Source organism: Rhamphochromis sp. 'chilingali' (genome assembly GCF_963969265.1).
Source record: "Rhamphochromis sp. 'chilingali' genome assembly, chromosome: 10".
Classification (NCBI taxonomy): domain Eukaryota; kingdom Metazoa; phylum Chordata; class Actinopteri; order Cichliformes; family Cichlidae; genus Rhamphochromis; species Rhamphochromis sp. 'chilingali'.
The window spans coordinates 36,940,298-36,962,881 of NC_137937.1; the positions used below are offsets into that span (position 1 = coordinate 36,940,298).

Consider the following 22,584-nt stretch of genomic DNA (forward strand, 5'->3'; position numbering starts at 1 on the left):
GCACGAAAACCCCGTACCCTGATTATGTGTGAGCTATATTACTTTACATTCAAATTTATATTTATTTTACTTTTTTTTATTTTTACCTAACATTAGTTTAACTAATGTTTTGTGATATTCTATTTTACTTCATCATTCTACATATTCTCAAGATGATCCCACACTACCTGAATTATAATTAAAAGGATCAAAAAAGGATTGTTATGGGTTGTTTATTGTTGAACAAAAAGTGAGGTAGTTGACTATTCACTAATGTTGAGGTCATCATTATTGAACATTGGCTAGCCCGGTCCATGCTCCTCTGTGTGTTTTTCTATCCAAGTATGCTTTTTCTGCATTGCCAGTCTGTTTGGGATCAGTCTGTGAAAAATAAACCTTCTGCCAGTCAGACACCCTCCAAATTACATTCCCTCATAGTATTTATCTGTGTCCATATTTCTGTCATTTTTGATAAGATAAGGTCTTTGATAAGATCTTGGCAATCGCCATGAAGTGCAAAGCCATCAACATGCTTCCACTGTGTTTTACAGAGGGCTTTACACATTCACCACCGTACCCGATTCCCTTTCTGCCTGCTGTAGATAGGATTTTCAGGCCTGCCACATCTTTCATCCCCAACTTTTTTTTTCCTCAGAAAAGAAATACACCCTAATTTCAGATGCTTTGGGGGTCACTTTATTTGTGCAGAAATACTATTTCATGCCTGTCAAACTCTGTTGTCTTTGTCTCTCTTTTTTAAGAGTAAACTAAATTACAAATTGTAGGTTTTTGAGATAGACATGCCCAAAAATGCTTGTTGTATTTTATGCATAGAAAGAAGAAATTGCAAAGAAGAAATTTGATAGACCTGCAGAAACCCAAAAAAAACCACTTTGCCAACTTATATGAAAGTCTGGCACCTTGGAAGCAAAATATTTTAAAAATGAGAAGTAGGTCAACAAGCTATTTATCCATTAGTGGCAACTGACCAATGATTTAAAACGTTCATGTGTTGCTAAACAATATTGTTAAATATCTTAAACCTTTAAAAAAAACTAGCAGAAATGAATTTAATATAATAAAATAAATACAGGTCATGATATAAAATATGCCAAAGCAAACAAATATGTTATTATGGTAAGAACTCTACAAAAGAAGGAGTGGATGGATTTATTTTCCAAATTTATTTGTCATTTAATTTTTGGTTTAAATTCCCAATTTCATCCTTAAATGTTCAATTAATATAATGAAGTAAACTGTGATCACAAAAAGGAATTCAAAATAAATGTGTTGTTCCATCCCTACCGTGTAATTCAGAACATTTCATGTGAATTCTATTTACGATTATATAATTAATAAACCCACAAAGTACCCTAAAGACACGCAGATAAGCCTGACGAACACAGTGAGAACTCATTTGCATAAAGTGCGCTACATCAATGAATGTGCATACTTTTTTTTTACTGCCCAAGCGCCCACGATCTCATACAGTCCGTAAACATTAACAAATAAAGGGCTCGTCCGGGATTTGAACCCGGGACCTCTCGCACCCAAAGCGAGAATCATACCCCTAGACCAACGAGCCATGCTGCTTCGTGGAACATCGTCCATCATATTCGAACGAGCTAGGCTAATTGCTGGTTACACTGTTAATATACAGTATATTCATTATTGAGCACAGTAATCAAGGTCTCGACATTTTGATGCCAGACTGCACGAGTAACCACGTCGCTCTCTCTCAGGATACCGTGGTTTGATTGGTTGGTGCCTGGGCTGATGGCTGACGTCACCCCATTCAGCCTGAAACGCATCCGCTGTTCTGGACCAGCCGTTTCAAATGCATATCACTAAGCAAGGGAAAGTACCAGAGCACGAGGCCACCTGGGGAAGGACAGCGCATGCGTGTGTAAAGTACGAGGCGAACTGTCCAATGAAATGCTAGAAAATGTTTTTATATAGGAAAAGCTTGAAAACACATGAAGTCAATAGCTACACAAACAAATAGCAAAAGACTGCAAAATGACCATCAAACACTTAAAATAAATCAATTTTTGTCTGAAAATTTTCACCTTTAAAAATCAGATCAGTGTATATATATTTAAACACAACACAAAGCCCATATCCATGCGAAAGAAACTAAATTACAGGGATACTTCTGCGCTTGCGTGAGGATTAGTCGGGCGGAAGTTGCTTTGATTGCGGAAGTGTACAGATGCTGTTGGTTGTAGGCGCAGCTTACTAACAATTAGCCTTGGGGCCGTAATTTGACCGTGTTTATTATCCACTTGTATGTAGTTCTGTGGGAGCTTCGGGTTCAGGTTCACGGCTCGATCAGGTAAGAAGGATGATGGAATTTGTACGGAGGTGGAGAGCTTTTTACCCGTTTATTAGAGGCTAACTTAGCACAGGCTAACGCGACGTTTTTAAAGAGCTCGATCAGTTCAGTGACAGGGATACAGGGATCGATGGGAAAATATAGTGACACACAGGGAGTGTCGTGAAGTTTTTAAAGGAGGTGAAAGCAACCCTGAAGGTTAAATAGGCCATGACCGAGCTGGCAAATTGTTTGGATAAAAAACGAAGTCTGGCACGACATATTTGTAATTTACCCGTTTCTATAAAGATCACACTGACTGTAAACATAAAAGTTACTGTCACTGTGGTTTTTACGTTTTACTTTCTCAAATACTCTGTCAATAAATTTTCTAAGGAATTTATTCACGTCAAGCACCTTATTCGTGTTTTTATTGCAGGTTAATTTTGATATTATATAGTTATATAGACTTAAAATACACAGTCATGTTGAGAAATCTAATTTTTACCCGCATTTGATGACTGAATACTTCTGAAGTTCTTGAGGGTTTATCTCAACTATAAAATTTAGTATCACACGCTGCCAACCCCAGCTGTGGTTGTGTCATCTCTTTGGCCTGTTTTAATTCTGTGTGAGTCTACAATAAGGGTAGATTACTGGATAATCATGTTAAAAGGTTTAAGGTTTCTCTAGGCTTTCTTGCTTAGAAGAAGAGTATTGGAGCCAAATGAAAAATAACACCTTTTTAAATACATAATATCTTTAAGCCGTTTTTATAATTAGGCTTACAGACACTTATCCATAAAGCAAATTTTGTTTACCAAAAATACCATCACGGGTAGTCACTTCCTACAGGCCTATTCTGAGTCTACAAAACAAGTTTCAATATTTTATGCAGATATCAGTGTTGTAATTGGTAATAAAGTTTAGTTTTTCTCCATGAATATCTCCTTAGTTTTATGTTCATCATCTACTTTATGTGGGCAACATAAATAATTTAGACTTAACAAAGCAGTGACTAAATATGTGTTACATAATATTACGAACTTTTTATATAGACCATATATAATATAGTCTATATATACACACACAATTGTATTGTTTTTTTGGGGGGGGGTTTTGGGCGGGGGGGGGGGGGACAAGACTGTTTGTGCAGCTGTGTATGTTAGAAAGAAAACGGTAGATAGCACTGGACAACATGAACCACAAGTACCACCCCTCCGCTGCTTTTATCAGCGCCACACCTCTTGAGCTAAACTGTTAAGAAGTGGCCGCCTCTTTACACACTGTGTTTCTGTGCCTTCTAGCCAAGAAGCCATCATGGGAGAATCAATAGCAGCCTCCCAGCAGTTTTTTTTTCCCTAAATATATTCAGCAGCCAGTGATTTTTAGACTGAGTTGTGGCCTTGATACTGAGGACACACTGCCTCTTTGTGCTAGCGTATACGAGAGTCTGTTTCCCCTACATACTTACTGAATTAATTAACTTAAAATATACTCTATATACGCATAGTTTCCAGTGATGTCATTGTGAATTCCTAATAGAGTCATTTGTTAAAAACTCCAGCTGGATATGCCTTAATTTTTTTTTTTCAAGATTCCTTCTTGCTGTTAACTTCTAATAAAATGTACATTTCCTTAGGACTCATGAAGGTTGTAAAGAGTTCTGAAAGCAGATGAAGCAGTGTCTGACATAAAAACTGTGAAACAAATGTGCAGCATTTTAGAGGTTTAAAGGGGGCCAACTAAATGTTCTCTTATTTATTCCCCACTCTAGTTAGCTCTATAGTTTTGTTTTTTACCTGCTTAGACTTTCCAATTCCTGTTTGAGAATGAAAGTCTGACTCTGCACAGTCTTTGAATAATTGTGTTAAATTGTCTTTTTCTCAGTATTAACCAAAATAATCATGTTTAGTTTTACCTCCAAGTCAGAATTCAGATTGACGGTGTGTTCAAAGGCTCTCGGATGTTTAAACCCGGCGTTATGAATCCACTGTTGGCTTAAAGGCACCACTGAGTCAGCCTGTTTCTCCAGTCTTACAGGTTGAGCCATCGTGATGGCCGATCACACTGATGTCAGCCTGCAGCCGGAGGAGCGCGTCCGCGCCCTGACCAAGAAGGGCAGCTCGGTGGAGATTAATGACGACATGCCCCCACGCCGCTACTTCCGCTCAGGCATGGAGATGATCCGCATGGCTAACATCTACACGGAGGAGGGCAACATCGAGCATGCCTTTGTCCTTTACAATAAATATATTACGTGAGTGTCTTTTCACATTTCTGTCCGCATTGACTGAAGTAAGCTGAAGGAGTTTACGTAAAGACCTCTCTTAAGAGTTTTCTGACCTTTATGGGTCTTGATATTTTTTTCCCCCTCCTAAGGCTCTTTATAGAAAAACTTCCCAAGCATCGGGATTATAAGACAGCCAACATTCCTGAGAAAAAGGACACACTAAAGGTCGTCATCCAGTTTTATTTTGTTTGTTTTTTTGCATTACTAATTGTTTTCAAGGAAAGTTGGACACTTACTTCACTTACTTCATTCTGATTAATCTACAGAAACTGAAGGATGTTGCGTTTCCTCAGGCTGAGATTCTCAAAAAGGCTCTACTGAAAAGATTTGAACAGGAATATGCTCAATATCTTGTCAAAAAGGTGAGCTGAGACACTCTTTTGTGAATTTACACCCTTGCATCACATTGCTGCATTAACCTCCTAAGACCCGAACTCTTTCATGGCATGCATTTTTAAATTCTCTTTGCTATTTGGGCTGTTTGGGACCTGATGAATGTAAAAACAAAGAATTTCCAGATTTTTTTTTTTTACCTGATTTTATCTCTGACAAAAATAAGATTGACATATGAGGACATTTGTTTTAAATTTCAGTAGAACATTTGCAGTATAATGTCCTCGTTAGTGGTTATCAGGCCCTTGTAGAGTAAAAATTTTTATTTTGGTCTAGACATCCCAAAATGTGATGTCCACATATGTGGACGCCAGGTCCGAGGAGGTTAAGTCACACTGGAAAGGTTTAAGAGATTTGAAGTAATTAAATAAAAACCAATTTACATTTAAAGTCCATAAGCAGGTGAATCATTAACAAGCCCCACAGTAACCTCATATCACAGTTCATTAATATGCACCTAAGCTGACCTTGAATAGTCAATCAGTAGCAGTTCATGTGCCACACTAACTGTTCTACAGCAAACTTGTTTCATCATCAAAAAGATCAATACATTTAATGTTGCTGTTTAAAAAAGGGCCAAAAAGAGAAACCACGGCTGAAACTAAGCCAGTATGTGATGTGTTTGCTACATGCTCAGAAAGAGGAGGAGGAGGTGTTGGCGCGGCAGCAGTCCAAGCAGCGAGCGCTGGACGCAGAGCGGGAACGTGTGGCTGAGATGCAGCGGCGGCAGCGGGAGCAGGAGCAGTTCAGTGCCTTTGAGGAGATGATCCGCCGCCAAGAGTTGGAGAAGGAGCGCCAACGAGTGCTTCTGGAGTTTGCCACTCCGGCTGAGCCTTCCTCTGACACACCCCTCATCCCAGGCATCCAGGGCCCCCCGTTAGTCTCCCCTACCTTTCCTCAGATCCCAGGTGAACTGTCCAACCACCAACATAACCGCCCTCCCACATCCATCGGCACACCCACCACCGGCCCGCCCAGCTTTGACCGCTCACTCAAGCCGGGGTCTCTGGTCAGCCCGGGGAATAACAGTGAGTTCATTCTTTTGTGTCACGGTGGGCTGGCCTTCACAGGATTTAAAGCGCTGCCCTGCTCCTGGGTGAAAGTATTTATTCCTCTGAGCTGATTTCTTTCCCCCCCGACCTACTTAATTTCGTTTGTTTGTTTGTTTGCACCATGACTTGTTTCAGAATCTCACAAGAGTCTAACTTTCCCATTCAGCTTTTGTGTATGGTCTCTGCAGATACAATGGTGGATGCCCTTCGGCAGTTGGCTGTTCCCGCTGAGTTGTGCCGGAGCTTTCTGAGGTTGGCTGAGGCCAACACAAGCAGAGCTGTAGAAACTTGTGGCATCCTATGTGGCAAACTGGTAAGAAGCTGGAACAGTGTAGCTATGCTGGAGCGATAGGTTGCTTTTATGCAGCCCTTGAGCCCAGAGGTGCTAAATGTTGTGTCAATAATTCTGAGACTGTGAACATTTTATGAATGTGGATTTTAAATTAAACAACAGTTGATGTCCCTCTTCAGAGGTGTAGAAGATAATTTGACTCTTATCTCATTGCTCTTTGGCTACTCTGCCCATTGTTTACATTATATCATTTGCTGGTGGGGTTAACTTCAAGCTCTTTCCACTTTTCTATGAGCATGACTGAGCGTTTTTGCTAGCAGCTCTGTAAGTGCTCAGTGTTAATTTTGTGCAGGCAGTGCCCTTGGGTAGCACTTTGGCAGACAGCAGGACATGCATAATTTAAATGAGTATAAAAGCAAGACGCTTTTTGTGTTTGGTCCAGACCAGAAATGCGTTTACTGTGACCCACGTCATCGTACCAAAGCAGTGCGGCGGACCGGACTATTGTGACACGGAAAACGAGGAGGAACTCTTCCTCATGCAGGACCAGTATGATCTCATCACACTCGGCTGGATACATGTGAGTAAAAGATGGGCAGGTTGGCGTCAGTGCTGACGAATAATCAGAGTCACCCACACCAATCAGCTTAGCTTATAAACTTTATTCAAAGAATAGATTAAAACATTACTCACTGAAATTTTAAAACAAGAGCATGTCAGAAGAGAAAAATATAAATGCGTGTAAATTATAGGAGTAAAATCAGGCATAGATGATAAATAAGACGATAACCAGAAGATAAAGACGTCACCAAAGCCACCCTGTAAAATGTCTTAAAAAGGAGGTCACTGATTCATAGTGAGGTAATCCTCTGTGTCTGATTTCACACTAAAATAGATTTTCCTCATGTGTTCACGAGGGCTGAGGGGAAAAAGTATCGTAATATTTTGTGTGGTGATATTGTATTAATACAACAACACCAAATATTAGCATTGTATTAAATAAATTAAAATACTATATGAATACTACAAATAAGAGCGCTCACCTCATACTGAGATTCTTCTTAACTCAGAGCAAACCAATGGCTCAGTCACACGAGTAAAGATGTAACTGCAACCTCATTGCATCTACAAAAACATTCTGAAAATAGCGACAAGAACAGGAAGAAGCAACGCTCAAATATGAAGCTAAAATTGAGGACTGTTTAATGGAGGCTGTCAAAAACTGTCTAAACAGAGGGATTAGAAACCACCCATCACATTCTTCAGTAATGAATCGTACTTTAATGCTGCTTAACTGTGTGGAACCTCGTATCAACCAAAGTGGCGAGTAGGTACTAAAACCTGCCGCCTAATGTAAAACTGTTCACTGATTGGTTTTGAGTTTGTATTAGTTCACGTGTATAGTTAAACTTTTTTTTTAGACATTCTGACCTGCATAAACTACAGTTTGGTTCACAAGAATAAGTCCTCATGGCTACCACTGGTCCTGTTCTGCTGTGTGATGAGCACTGAAGTAAACTGAGGTCTGCCCTCTGTGTTTCCCAGACTCACCCCACACAGACAGCCTTCTTGTCCAGCGTAGACCTCCACACGCACTGCTCCTACCAGATCATGCTGCCAGAGGCCATCGCTATAGTCTGCTCGCCTAAATTCAACGAGTGAGTTGGAGAACTCAGTGTCCTGTCTTTACAGACTATGGGATGTTTTTGTTTTCTTTTTTTGTCTTTTTCTGTGATCTAACTGTGTGTGTGTGTGTGTGTGTGTGTGTGTGTGTGTGTGTGTGTGTGTGTGTGTGTGTGTGTGTGTGTGTGTGTGTGTGTGTGTGTGTTTCAGAATTGGCTACTTCAGACTGACAGATCGGGGAACAGATGAGATTTCCACATGTAAACAGAAAGGGTTTCATCCTCACAGCAAAGAGCCACCTCTATTTACAGTAAGTATATCTGTGCTGTGAAGTCATAGATGCAGTGTTGTCGCAAATGGACAGAATTTGTATCGCTAAAGAAAACGATGCAATTTCTGGGGATATTGAAGTTGTATAGATGATTTAGGATTATAAAAACAAATTTAACTGCAAGTGGCACAAAAAAAGAAAAACACGCTGTTATTTTGAAAAATCTAACACTAAAGCATCCTATAATTAACTGGTGGCTTTTATTAAAAACATCTTCTGTGCATCCAGATTAATTTCTATAACTCCTATAACTGGAGTTACATTTTATTTTGAAAATCCCAAAGTGTTTAAACAGGATTATAATTTCCAGTAACTAACTGGAGTCTTTTATTTTTTGAAGGATTGTTAATAATGATGTAAAAATAATCTCATCTTGACAGACTGAGTGACTGAGCCTCACGACTTCCCCTGGAAACTTATTTTACTTGCCTCTAACCAGCCAGTTAGAACAAGGAAAAGTATTGGCCTCCCACCAAATCACTATTAAAGTGATTTCAGTGTCGCAGTAAAACCTCAAGTCTTACTAAAGCTGTAGTGGGATTGCATCATCATCATCTGCTGTTTGGTGGTCAGGAAACTGAGTCTTTTTCCTGTCTTGGCGTTCCAATAAAGTCAGCCATGTTTAACATTATTTGAAGTTTTCAAAGTCTGCGCTCTCTCCATGCTGTGCCCACATTCTGCCAGATCTTTTTTTTTTATTTTTTAAAGCTCTTTTATCTTTATTTAGAACAAACTACTCCACACAAAACTGCAGGTGTGGCCAAAAGCTCCTTCCTTGTTTCTGCTCCAGTTTTTCTGCTTGTAAATTTCCACCATGTGCATGATGGGAAATAACCTCAAAAGGAATCCAACTGTAGTCTTGCAAAAAGTAAACATGTTTATAACGTATGACTAAAAATTCTCACATGCCTGGTTTTTTTTTTTACGTGCCAGGGTGGTATGGAGGTAGATGCAACACTCCAGAATAAAGATCTTGTTTCCCGCAGCTGTAGAGTACAGTTTATCTTCCCTACAGATACGTAGATGTACTGTGCACAGTTTTCTGTGGAAAGTCATATATGATTTTTGGCACGGGCAGGGCTTATTGCCAAAAAAGTGCAGATGAAGTGATGACCCAGGGTTCAGTGTAGCTTTTTCTTTCTTCCTTATGTGAGATATTTGGGTCACTTTTAAAAGGTTAGTTAACTCAAAGAGTACTCAAATCTACTCAATAGGAGGCGTTTTCTTATATTTACTGCAGTATCTCAGTCAGATTAAAGGTTCATAGAGAAAAATTAAACATCTTAAATAGATTTGATTATTACTTTTTCAATAAAATAACTTAAATGTTTTAATAGTTAACACATTTCTCTAACATGTGAAGAATCCCAGCATCCAAACAAGGAGGAGACACAAATCCAGCCTCAGGGAGTCACAAGCTTAGTGTCCTCACAATGGCCGTCCCAAAGGCGGATAGATGGGAGGGTTGCATCAGGAAAGCCATCCAGTTTTAACTCCGTACTAATCTGTGGGCTGGATAACTTTCATCAGATCGAACTACCTAAAGCTTCCTGAGAATTGCTTTTTTATTTATTTCATCAGTAATGAAAAACTGCATGTATAGAATCAAATCTGTTTAAAAAAACAAAAGCTTGAGAAACTGATTCTTTTTGTCCCAAAATAGAATTTAAAAGGATTTTTCCACAAGTTATTTGTGTGCAAACGTGTGATATTACAGCTTTATGAATGGCTCACTGTCCACATCGTTGGCCAACAGCATGCTAATTAATGTTAAGAGAGCGTAAACCAGGAAATAAATATTTCAAAAGTACTGTGCTATAATCACAAGGAGACGTATATCTGCCTCCACATGAAACGTCTGCTGCGATTCCCAGTCCAGCTCTTGTTTGGCTCTGCTTGGGGGGAGGAGGGATGGGAATGGGGTACGGTACTCTTCCTGGAGTACCGTACCCCAGAGTGGCTAACTGTTTGAGCATGTAACTGAAATGTGTTTCTCCTTTTTCAGCACGCCGGACATGTCACCATCACTGATGGCACTGTGTCCATGATGGATTTGCGGTGATCTCTTTCCTTTGTTTCACCAAAACACTCGCAGACTGTTTCATCAAGCTGGGGAAAAAAAACACTCATTTTTATTTTCAGGGCGGTTCTGAGCAGATGCTGGCCGCGAGTTTACCATAATTATGGACCTCGGTTGTTCTCAAAGAGAACAACGCTGCAAATGTTTTTCTTTTTATGTTTTTTGTTCTGTTAAGAAGATATTCCACATATTGTTGCACTTTCCAAACAAGCAACCAGCTGAAGGACTTGTTCTTGGGGCCCTTTGTTTCTGTCAGTGTGCGGTGTACTTCTTTCCTTTTGTCATTAATAAAGATGTTCGTTCATCAGTGAGAGACGCACGTCTGGTAACCCAAACCTTTCTTGCACCATCGTCACATTTTGGTTTCTGCCTGAAGGATAAAGTGCCAAGGATGAGAACATAAACTTGTTTTTGAGTTTTTCAGTCTGCAACATGAAGTCCAGTGTGGAGTATATAATTTATTCTTTGTTCTTTTAAATGAGTGATGAGAGAAGTGAAAGCAAGTTGTAACTCAGGTATGCAGGCGGTGCTTGTGTTGCTGCGCTGTATTCTATTTTTATACCCCATCACTCCAGATCATCCTCTACCGTTAAAGGTGTCTGTGTGAAGTTTAAAAATGTCCTTATTGTTTCTTGGATAAGGGATTGGTCGAGCTTTATCATGTGTTCATGCTTCAGAGGACAAGTGTGCAATCTGAATGTACCTGAATGCTCCACATTACAACATTTTACTAACCACCCGGCCCTGGATCATGCCTCTGTAACCAGTTTTGTTTGCTCCCTTCTCTTGTTAGAAGAGGTCAATGATTAGCCATAATTACGAATTAATTGCCAAGAAAAGAATAAACTTGTAGATGAATTTATCCTGTATTGTCTTGTTATGTTTGTACACTGAGAAATAATGTCAGAAATAAGAGATGCAGCTACACAGATTGGAAGAGGAAAAAGAAGATGAAGACAAATACGTGTCCAAAGCTTGGACAGGACGGTTCTGGACGATTCAACAGATTTGTAATGAAGGAAATTGATCATTTTACATAAGTGAGCCTGTAGTTTGCGAAAACGCAGCCAGTTTGGTAAGTTCAGTGATATGAAGGATTCCACTAAGAAGAACACAAAATAGTGGATCAAACTCGAGCAGACCCGTGAGGAACGAATAAAATGCTTTCCAAAAGTATACAGGGTAAGTGCAGGTTTTACACGCTGTTTTTTCTGGAAACAGACCGTCGGACAAATTAGGCAGCTGAAGGACAGTTTGTGTTTTTTATGTAAACATAAACTCTTCAGTTAGAAATTGAGGATTTTGTGGATAAATCAGTTTTAAATCTGGCGTGGAGGTCACCTTATATTCCACTTTATAAAGCTGAAAACGTGTCTGATCTGTGCTTTGTAGATAGTGTTACTGTGCCAAGTGCGTAAATGCACACATAGCTTTTGTTTGGCTCCAGGTTAAGATCATTTGACGTTTGACTCTATCTTCCTTGAATCAATCTACTGGCAAACAGTTACAGTGTGCGTGGACGCAGGCAGCGGAAGTTAGTAACAACTTGTCAGCCTATTAAAAATATTGATTAAAATGTTTTGTTTTTGTGACCCTGTCTGTTTGGCTTATGGCAGCTTGAATACACTCAAATGGATGATGATGATGATAATAATATAATATGATATAATATAATAATAATATAATAATAATACATAATATATAATAATATATAATTTATTTATAGGCGCCTTTAAGACCCTCAGGGTCACCTTACAATAACACAAGAACAATAGCAGCAATAAAATATAATAAACATGGCAAAATAAAATGCAGACATAAGGTAAAAAAAAAAGAAAAAAGCAGCAAACAATTGATTGGTGTTTTTATCATGTATGACTATGATTTATCACATAAAAATTATGATCAACCTGTTTTGTGTAACATTTCAAGTGCTCTTATGAGCCCCAGTAGATGCTTTCTCTGCTCAACCGTAAATTCTGCTAAGTGTGTGTGCTTTGCAGTCCCCAAAAGTAAAAGAGATGAACTGCAGGCTCACAGAATGAATGAGAAAACAGTTTTTCAACTGTGACATAAAAAGACATAAAACACAAAATTGTTGATTTCAAAAATACAGTATGATACAGTATGTCTACAGTATGAATTTGGAACTCCAAATTAGGCTGTGGTTGTCACTCTTTCATTTTATTTCAATGATGGTAAAACAAACAAACAAACAAACAAACACTGTTTTTACATATTTCATAAAAATCCTACAATTTATCTCTACAGAGAGTCACAATACTCTATTTCTGACCGAACTACATGATTGTGTATAGCTCCTTATTTAATTGTTTCAATTCAATGCTTAAAATGTCTTTACCGGACTGTCGATAGGGGGCAGCAGAGTGCAGCTGTTACATACAGTGTGCAGTTAATCACGACGACGACGACAAAGAACGTAAACAGGAAGATAGGAAAGGCACACAGTGGTTATTGCGTGTTATTGTCTTAATATTTTATTTTGTGACTGAGGATATTTCTTCAGACCTGCAAAATCAGTCAAAATGGGGAAGCGACAGCACCAGAAAGACAAAATGTAAGCGTGAGCATCAAACAGCTCTGAAACGGGCTTGTTTGGCCACCGTTAGCACTTAAGAAGCTAGTAGCAAGCTAACCCACATTAGCGTATTGAGTGTTGCGTTACTAACAGTTTAAAGTGTTATCGTTAAAGTTGTATCGTTGCCTTTGTTGTCTCACCTGTGTTTTGTTTAACCCTTCAGGTACATCACATGTACAGAGTACACGAACTTTTATGGAGGGAAACGAGCAGGTGAGCTGATTTTCAGACTAACTGGTTAAAACCAGCGTCTGTGGAGACACTGTTCATGTTATTTATTTATTTTTGTCTTTGATATAAGTTTATGCAAGTTTTTGCAGCGTGCTTTCAGACTAGCCCACTAAGCTTTAACACAGGCGTGTTCAGAAGGGTTTCGCCTTTAAGGAAAATCAATATTATATGCTGTGTGCTGTTTTGGGGGCTTTAGTTTGTTTAGCTACTTGAAATCATGTTCCTGAATTAATATTTTTTTTTTTATCATTGAGTCATATTTAATTGCACGGATTACAATATCTATAGTTAGTCGTTATAAGTAATGTTATAATTGTTAAGTTTGGCTAAAGTACTGTAAATGAACCAGAGCCTCTGAAGGTAAAAAGTGCTGAGGGCTGCTGTACTTGATCGGGGGTTTGTCAGTGGTTTTTAGTCCTTAAAAATGAAACTGATTTTTACTTGTCTTACATTCTCTTTGTGTATTTACTTTCCAGAAATCCCACAAGGAAACTTCAGACGGCTTCCCTTCGACCACTGCAGGTAACAGGAGACTCGTTTATTATGAGAAGAGGCACCTTAGAAAGCGACAAAAGAGTAAAATGATAGAGGAAAAGATAAGGATGGTGGTGAAGCCTGCTGTGATGTGTTTAAAGTGTTATAGTTTGGAGATGGTGGCACTGACAAAAAGAGAGGAGGCAAAGCTGAAGATGCTAGACTGTTTTAACTAGGGGGTGAGCAGGATTTGACAGGATTAGAAATGAACACATCAGGTTAAGTGATTTGGAGACAAAGGTAGAGAGGCAAGGCTGAGATGGAGATGATTTTAAAGAAAGAGCTGTCAGGGAGAAGGAAAAGAGGAAGACCATAGAGATGTTTTCTGGATGTAGTGAAGAAGGGCATGCATGTGTGACAGAGCAGGATGATAGAGAGAGGGTAAGATGGAGTCAGATGATCATTGTGGAGACCCCTAAAGGGAGCAGCCGAAAGAAGAACATGATGATGACGAAGAAGAAGAGGCACTCTAGAAAAAAAAATTGCCAGCCAACCCATTTCTAGATTTCTGCAAATTATAAAGAGCATCTTATAATATTAAAAGAAGGATGTTTTATTATGCAGTTGTTTGGTCCACTTGGGAACAAATTGTTCTCTTAGTACTGGCAGGTGACTTATTAGGAAGGGAAGGAAAATTGAACTAATTTTAAACCCCATATATAGAATCAAATCCTGCTATGTTCAGAAACTGCTTTTTCTTGTTTGTTTGTTTTTAAGGTACGTCATAGCTTTGTTCCCATCAGTTCATACTGACAGAGTATGACCAGGTCCCCTGACAAACATCTGGTTGGGCAGTTTTTAGCTCTTGTTCCCCAAGTTGCAGCTGGAAATGTTTAAACTCAAACTCTGTTCTCCATCCCAACATTTGCACGAGTCACTTATTTCTTTTACCTTATTTGATTAGTAATTTTTTCCCTATTGTACTGTTTAGATTTTTATTTATCATTACATAATTTTATTTTTATTCACTGATTGGTGCTTTTATATTGGTGGATATTGTACTTTACAGCATATTTTATCTAACCTTACTTTTTAAACATTTTAAGTTAATTGAATTTTTCCTAATTTAATTTGAATTCCTTATGCTAGGAATGTTTTTCCGTATGTTATTTGCTTTGCTTTGTTAACTCTTGTTATGTCTTTTTATTGTTTTGTTGTCATCTGTGAATAATTTTGAGCTGTACTGATCTGCCTGAAAGATGCTATACAGACAAACTTTGGTTAATTGATGAGCTGAAGTGAGTTTGACACTTGTGCTGTGACATGTTTCAGCTTGTCCCTTCAGCCATTTGAGTATCCTGTCTGCACTGAGGAGGGAGTCGTCTTCGACCTGCTGTGAGTAAATGATGTCTGATGCCTTTAAGTGTTCACATAACACCCTCAGTAGCCAGGCAGGTCTTGGAAGAAGATATTGGAAGAAGCTCTGAGTGTGTACTGTGAGGCAACATTAATGGACAGTTTTCAGTGTATTTAACCCCGGCTGGATTAGAACATATGCTGAACACATAACCTCCTCCTGTATGTTCAGAGTTTTGGTTTAAAATCATCCAGTAGTGATTCTTTTCCTGATGACATGCTCTAAGCATGATAAATTATATAGTCTATGCTGAAAGAATAGATATTATATATGCAGTTTCATCGGCTATATCTTATTTCTGCCACTTGATGAAGCTGTACAGAAAAGTTGCAGAAGTGCAAACTTTATGCGTCGCGTTTCAGTCATTAAGTTGTTGCAGTAAAAATATGTTTTTATGTTTGGTCCTGATTTGCTTCCAACTCTGTTTCTGGGTTTTATCAAGCCAGCTAACACAAAGGAAGCTTGGATATGTCACACTTGCCTTAATTCTGTTAAATAAAACCAAACAAATATCAGTTTTGTTTCAGTTTTGGCTTTTAAAGGTGATTTTTCCTTTTCTTTTTTTGATGATTTATCTGGTGTGTGACTTGACATCTCACTTGGCATAAATAATTTTGCACAACATGATGTATCTCTTACATATTTTTGCATCTCCTTTCTTGCTTTTGGCATAACCTAAAAAATTATTTCCTGTGTACTTCCTGTTTTTAGGAGCATTGTTCCGTGGATTAAGAAGTATGGTACAAACCCGATCTCTGGAGAGGTGAGGAGACAACGATTCCTTCATGATCTAACTGCTCCATAAGCTGCTCTCATTTACAGAAATTGTGGTTTTAATCATCCAACGCAAAAAGAAATAAACACAATTTTCTATAAAAACATGACCTCAAATATTAGCCGAGCAAGCCAATTATAAAAGCTGAAGGTGGAATTCAATAGCTTAGGGTCGGGTTAGCTTGACCTTGAGCTGTTTATAAATTTTAAATTCAGAAGAATATCAAGTTTTTACCGTGACCCTGCATGTCAAACATGTTATTTACTGCTAGCGGTCACTGTCTTACAATGATAAGAATAATATTTAGGGTAAGGCTGTGTATAACATGTTACTATCATCTTTATAAGCAGTTCAGCTCCTCTTTCATATTCAAGCTTTTATTATAAGTAAGAGAAAGTGCTGCTCACAAATACAGTGTTAATGCCAGACATTTTGTTTAAAGTTAATGAGTATACTTATCAGTCATGAATATATACAGCACATCTTGATGCATTCTCAATCATGCAGGAAAGTAAATCTCCAAAAGTTGATTCTGTTCATCAGGATGCAGCGTTTTCAGTGGGAGAAACGTTTCGTCACTCATCCAGGTGACTTCTTCAGTCTCAGCTGACTGCAGGTTTCAACCTTATAAACAGTACATTTGCATAATGACTGAAACCAGCCCACTGAAGGAACAATGGGCTGGGAGGTCAGTTCCTTGATCATTAATATGCAAATTCTCATGACCATTGATCAACAACCACTGAACAAAGCCCACTGATCAATGGCCATGAGTACCGTTCACAGAGAGTTGGGGAATGGCTGCAATCACAGCATTGTAAGATGGCAAAAGATGTACCCTTAGGCCCCCTCCTCGATTCAGAGTCTTTCCCTTTTCACATAGAAGAAGTCACTTGGATGACTGATGATACGTTTCTCCCACTGAAAACGCTACGTCCTGATGAACAGAATCAACTTTGGGGATTTACTTACCTGGATGATTGAGCATGCATCATGAAGCACATCTCTACAATTTCCCCCATGTCACAGCTGGAAACTAATCTCTGTAAGATGATCCATTTGTGGTTGTACTTGTAGCGCAAGCACTGTTGTACAGTTTGAGAAGCAAATTTGTTCTTTTCCTCCACAGAAACTGGAAGCAAAGTCCCTCATCAAACTTAACTTAGCCAAGAACAATGATGGTAAATATGCTTACGCTTTGATGCACCTGAGGCACAACAAAATGCATGTAGAAGAAATTTAATGCTGTCATTAGCCCAGTTTGCCAGGTCATAGTCACTGAAATCCTGCAGGCTTTAGTTTTCTTTTAAATCCACACTTTTCTTACTGCTTTGCTTTGTGTGAGGGGAACCTTAAAAAAGAAAGCTTGACTTAAAAGGGGTTGGAGGAATAAAAATCCAAAAAAGCAAGTGAGGGGAGAAGATGTGATATAATTCAGCAGAGGATTGCATGAGGTACTCGTTGACTTCTTGAGTGGATTCAGCCCCTGGCAGCAGATTGGACTCTGCTGCTCAGCCTGCTGCTCTCTCACTTTTTTTCTTTGCTTCGTTTTGTTCCAGGAAAGTATCACTGCCCTGTTCTGTACAACGTCTTCACAAATAATTCTCACATTGTTGCCAACAAGGTCACCGGGAATGTGTTTTCTTATGAGGTCAGTGAACTCGTGCTCTTGCTGCATTGATCCTCACGATGATGCTTTTCAGACAGAAATCGATGTCTAAAATTACGCACATGGAGAAAGAGATGATATTGATTTTGGTCTTGGCGTGATACAGTGCAGATGCTCAGCCCACATGGTCTCACAAGATGCTGCCTTACATCACACAGAATTAGCTGTGTGCAAAAAATCTCTCTCCAAACAAAAAACAGTGTTGTTCTGTTTATTTTTACAGATGAATTCCACAAAGTGTTGTTCATTCAGTTGTAGTGATACTAAGCTTGTGTTAAACTTAAAGGAAACACATATAATTTAATTTTACCTGCTGCCCACGTTTGTTTTCCTTATGACCAACAGAGGCTTTTCTTTCTAATATTTCTGTTTTCATGCAGGCAGTTGAGCAGTTAAACATTAAGACCAAAAGTTTTAAAGATCTGCTCACAGATGAACCCTTCACAAGAAAAGATATTATAACTCTTCAGGTGAGATGTAGTTTCACGATTTTTATCCACCTACACAATGAAAGAGTACTTTTATTTGAGGAACAGAGACGTTGTTTTCTCTTCTTAGGACCCCACAAACCTGGATAAGTTCAACGTCTCCAACTTTTTCCATGTCAAGAACGACCTGAAAGTGTTGGACCCAGGTGAGCTATCAGTATTTTTCTGGTGATGGGTAATTCTCGCATTATATAAATGTGCTATGGTAAAATCATCCGTTTTCTCTTGCTCTTTCTGGCATGTTTCAGATGAGGAAAAGGCTAAGCAGGACCCAGCATACCATCTGAAGACCACCAATCTGGAGACGAGGGAGACTTTAGCGGAGCTTTATAAAGAATACAAAGGGGATGAACTTCTGGCTTCCACCATGAAGGAGCCGCAGGCCAAGAAGACGGACAAATTAAATGCTGTAAGAAAACCATCCTCACTATGATCCTTAAAGCCACTTTATAGCTCCTGGTTTCATCATTGCAAGGCTCCATGCGCAGCAATGCCTTTGTGACCATAGAATAGAATAGAATAGAATAGAATAGAAGAGCCCTTTATTGTCATTCTACATGTACAACGAAATGATGGGTGCTCCACAACAACTGTGCAGGAGTTAAATATAAATAATAAGACAACAGAATAAATAACAGACAGGAGCAAATATAAACTAGAGAAAGGCAAACACTGGAGGCCAAAGTGTTTGGAAGCAGTGCAAAGGACTTGGTCTGAGTAAGAGTCCGTGTGTGAGTGGCCTGAGTGATGAGGGCTATTCAGACCATGGCTCAGATTGGTGAGGTGGTGGGTACAAGGTGTCACCTATGTTGGCTCTAGTTTTCCTGAGACAGGAGGATCTGACGATGGTCTCGGAGCAGCAGAGGGCAGCCAGTGATGTTGGGGGCGGTGTTAATTACTCTCTGTTAGCCTTCCTGTTCTCAGTCGTGACCCTTGCGTACCAAACACCCAGGTAGGAGGAGCACACGCTCTCTAATGAGGAGCAGTAGAAGGCCAGCAGCAGCTTCTGGTCCAGGTTCTTCTTCCTCAGGACACGAGGAAGTGCAGCTGCTGCTGGGCCTTCTTTACCAGGGCGATGGTGTTGTGGTGGTGAGATCAGTGGACATGTGGATGCCCAGAAACCTGAAGGTGGAGATTCCAACCCTTCAAGATGGCTGAAGGGTGTTACTGCCATCTCTTTTATAAATGCCGACACACTAATTTATCTGCAATATTTAATACCAGTTAATATATTGGTCAGTCTCTAATTCAACGCCTTCACCTTTTGGGTGGACTTAGACATCTCATCTGCTGCTGTTATCTGCAGCTGTCTGTGTCCACAGCAGAGTTTAATCGCTAACTTAAGGTGATGTAGAGTCAAATGCCTGAAAAACCAAGTTGCTAGAAGTGACTTTAGTTAATAAGATTAGATAATATATTTGGACAGCAGTCTCATAGTAAGAGGGTCTTGGGTTGCTGGATGTTCTCTCTTTGCTTACATAGGTTTTCTCAGAAACTCTGGTTTCTCCCACCTTTGGAAAAACTCACTGCTGTTTTTAAACCTTTGAGCTTCTCATCTTGCTGCGTTTGGTTACTTGATTAGTAAACACCATCTTATTTGCTATGAGCAATGAATTAGTCTTATAGGGATCTTTGGCCAATATGATGCTGAATCACAAAGACTCATAAATGGTTAATAAGAATATAAATAATAATTTAAAAACTGTCCAGGCTCGGGTGTCCAAGCTTCTAAGCTGCTGAACGAAAAGTCCCAACATTTAGACCAGGTGATGGAAACTGAGCCACGTGCAGAAGTATTTAGACAAGGATGCACTTTTCCTCCGTTTTGCCGACACGGCACCACACTGGATTTGAAGTGAAGCCGACAGGATGTGACCTGAACCTGTTTCACTAAACTGTTACATTATTTTATGTCATATTTCTTTACTTTTGGACAAGCTCAAAACTAGTAATGAAGCTGACAGTTAATCAAATGTCATTGCTGAGAACTAATCTAACATAATTTAGGAGATTTTTCAGTTATTTAGTCACGTCACTGCAGCAGGTTTAAGAGAGCCTTCTGAACCAGGTGAAGATGTGCTAGTTTGACTTTGTCCACAGGAGGGAGCCAAATATTAGAAAATATATTCACAGTATTGTGGATGAGAAAACAAAAACAAACACCAGATAAAGCCCAGCTGTATCCAGGAACAGAAACAACAAAGAGTAAAATATATTTACCGTAATCTAAGGGAGATTGATGGATAATATTTTGCATGTAAAATATTGTTGATAAAAAATAACATCAGTGTCAGAACCAGAGAGAGTAAAATGTAGAGCATGTTTATATCCATTTGAAAACTCAACATATACATAATGTAACCTTCCTCCAGGCCTGCTCTCAGTCATCATACCTCTGGGGAACACTCGCACACACAGACCGATGTGTAACAAAGGAGGTCACTGGCGGTGACGTTACCGCCGTGACTGTGCCCTTGAATTACTGGAAGGATGACGGCTGATTCAATTTGAGCCGCAGCTACACCTTCTTTCTTATCAGCTCTCCTTTGATGCTGCGCCGTGCCTCATTTTTACAGCACAGCTCATCCTTGGTCGCTCTCTGTGTCGAGTTCATAGTGACGCTTTGACAGCATCTGAGAGAAGAGGGAATATAGGTCAGACAGAGCGTGCAAGGTGAAGTCTGCACTTTCATGCGCCTTCACAAGAACTGGAGCAGAAGAATGCTAAGCGGGGACTGAAGAACAGACTTTTAGCTTTTGAAATCCATTTTCACTTCTCTGCTTTAATCTTCAGAGTTGTTATTCTTTCACTTGAATAACTCTAGCTGCCTTATCACATGTTTCTGGTATTGTTAGGTGTATATTACGATCCAACAATTGCTTTCTACTATAATTTAAGCTCAGATAACTTCTCTGGTGCTCCGTAATTATAACGTGATAGAAATCTTTCTGTTCTCGGCTCTTAATCATGCGGAGCCTGAAAAAGCTCACACGCCCTTTAGAGCAAACGAGGGGGGCCATTCGAGAATGAAGCTGGAAAGATATGACGAGTGGAGAAGACGCTTCCTCAACTGGTGGATGAACCTTCAGGCCTTTTTAATGAGGAAATATCTGCCCTGGCTGCCTCTGAGCTCCAGGGATTATTTCACAGTAGAGAAAAATGTACAATAATGAGAGAAAGTGATGAGGTTTTTTTAAGTAGGTAATAATTACATTGTAAAATTTTACATATTTTCCCTGCATCTAGAATAATACAAAGACACTAAAGCAGCACAGAAGCTTGAGATCCACATACTGGCTTTTTTTCCATACCTGTGCCCCTCCCTTGGGACTTAAAGCAGGTCATCCTGAATCAGTAGGTCAGTGGTTCATTCCCCAGCTCCTCCAGCCTGCATATCCAAGTGTCCTGGGGGAAAATACTGAACCCCAGATTATTCTGCCACCATTGATGTGACTACTAAAAGGCTGTTCTTGCACATTTGTTGCACTTCTGATGTTCTATATAATTCTCAACAGATGGCATTAAACAGCCTTGAACCTGCCAGCTTCAGTCCTGTCAGATTATACCAGTTTATGTTTATATGAGAATAGTGCAAATACTGCATAGTACAGGTGACATGTCAGCAGCCTCATGTGTCCTGCCTCCTGCTAGCTCTGCTCATGTGACTTAAAAACAAAGAAAAGTAGTAGTTTTTCCTGGTGTGTGCTACGTGTTTTGGATATCACGACTTTAATCAAGAGTTGTGCAAAGTTTATGTGTAAGAATGACTTATGAGTGTGTCCAGTGGTCAATAAGACTAGAAAAGTTATTTAATGCTGTTACGACCCGGCTCAACAGAATCATAGTCTAGGAGTATGATTCTTGCTTGGGGTGTGAGACGTCCCGGTTTCATATCCCGGACGAGCCCCCGGTTTCATATCCCGGACGAGCCCCCGGTTTCATATCCCGGACGAGCCCCCGGTTTCATATCCCGGACGAGCCCCCGGTTTCATATCCCGGACGAGCCCCCGGTTATGTTGCGAAATGGCTCAAAAGCTGCAACATAAATATGGAGAGTAACACCAGAATTTCAACTAGAAGAGGTTTTATTTTCAACTATGTAACAAGTTAGCTAAAATAGCTGTTACCACTAAGACGAAGGCTAGTGTGTCTACATGAAAGCCTGCCTCGGGTATGCCTTTATCCACACCTGACTAGATGTGGTCAATTAGCAACAGCTGAACACTCTTGCACTGCCACTGCAAAGAGATTAGGGGCTGCAGAGGGGCGTAACAAGTGCCACATGATAAAGATGCTAACAACACCCCCAGAATTTAGCATTAAGTAAACCTCTTGTCTTAATCATATTTATATTCAGCATCCTTTTGAGCTCTATTGACATATGACAGATCGGCATGACTTTTTAAACTTTTATCTTGTTCTTTTTTCCCCCCTCAGGCTCATTACTCCACAGGAAGAGTTTCTGCCTCGTTCACATCCACGGCTATGACTCCTGCCACAACACACGAAGCAGGCAAGTGAACACATCACACACACACAAAGCCTCCACAGAGTCCCCGTAAAAACAAATGTTT

The 22,584-nt window shown here is 39.6% G+C and overlaps 2 protein-coding genes across 2 annotated transcripts in view; both read left to right on the forward strand.

Moving 5' to 3' along the window:
- The first annotated feature begins 2,171 nt into the window (after positions 1–2,171).
- On the forward strand, positions 2,172–11,219 carry LOC308404585 (STAM-binding protein-like A). The gene is made up of 10 exons (XM_080894718.1): positions 2,172–2,314; positions 4,329–4,553; positions 4,676–4,751; positions 4,853–4,948; positions 5,617–6,007; positions 6,220–6,344; positions 6,766–6,903; positions 7,869–7,981; positions 8,157–8,256; positions 10,283–11,219. The coding sequence occupies exons 2-10, from the start codon at positions 4,351–4,353 to the stop codon at positions 10,337–10,339; spliced, it is 1,299 nt and encodes a 432-aa protein (XP_080750844.1). The 5' UTR covers positions 2,172–2,314; positions 4,329–4,350; the 3' UTR covers positions 10,340–11,219.
- A 1,550-nt stretch (positions 11,220–12,769) lies between these two features.
- Positions 12,770–22,584, forward strand: part of ppil2 (peptidylprolyl isomerase (cyclophilin)-like 2) — a 31,447-nt gene continuing 21,632 nt past the window's right edge. The window contains exons 1-11 of the mRNA XM_080892954.1: positions 12,770–12,935; positions 13,120–13,169; positions 13,664–13,709; positions 14,994–15,056; positions 15,790–15,841; positions 16,983–17,034; positions 17,413–17,504; positions 17,903–17,992; positions 18,081–18,156; positions 18,259–18,419; positions 22,448–22,523. Of these exons, the coding sequence (XP_080749080.1) occupies positions 12,904–12,935; positions 13,120–13,169; positions 13,664–13,709; positions 14,994–15,056; positions 15,790–15,841; positions 16,983–17,034; positions 17,413–17,504; positions 17,903–17,992; positions 18,081–18,156; positions 18,259–18,419; positions 22,448–22,523 (790 nt within the window). The 5' untranslated portion in view covers positions 12,770–12,903. The remainder of the gene's footprint in view (positions 12,936–13,119; positions 13,170–13,663; positions 13,710–14,993; positions 15,057–15,789; positions 15,842–16,982; positions 17,035–17,412; positions 17,505–17,902; positions 17,993–18,080; positions 18,157–18,258; positions 18,420–22,447; positions 22,524–22,584) is intronic.

Coding starts and splice junctions, on each gene's coding strand:
- LOC308404585 (XM_080894718.1), top strand. CDS start 4,351: ATGGCCGATCACACTGATGTCAGCCTGCAGCCGGAGGAGCGCGTCCGC. Junction 6,008..6,219: donor GGTCAGCCCGGGGAATAACA/GTGAGTTCATTC, acceptor TGGTCTCTGCAG/ATACAATGGTGGATGCCCTT. Junction 7,982..8,156: donor TGCTCGCCTAAATTCAACGA/GTGAGTTGGAGA, acceptor TGTGTGTTTCAG/AATTGGCTACTTCAGACTGA.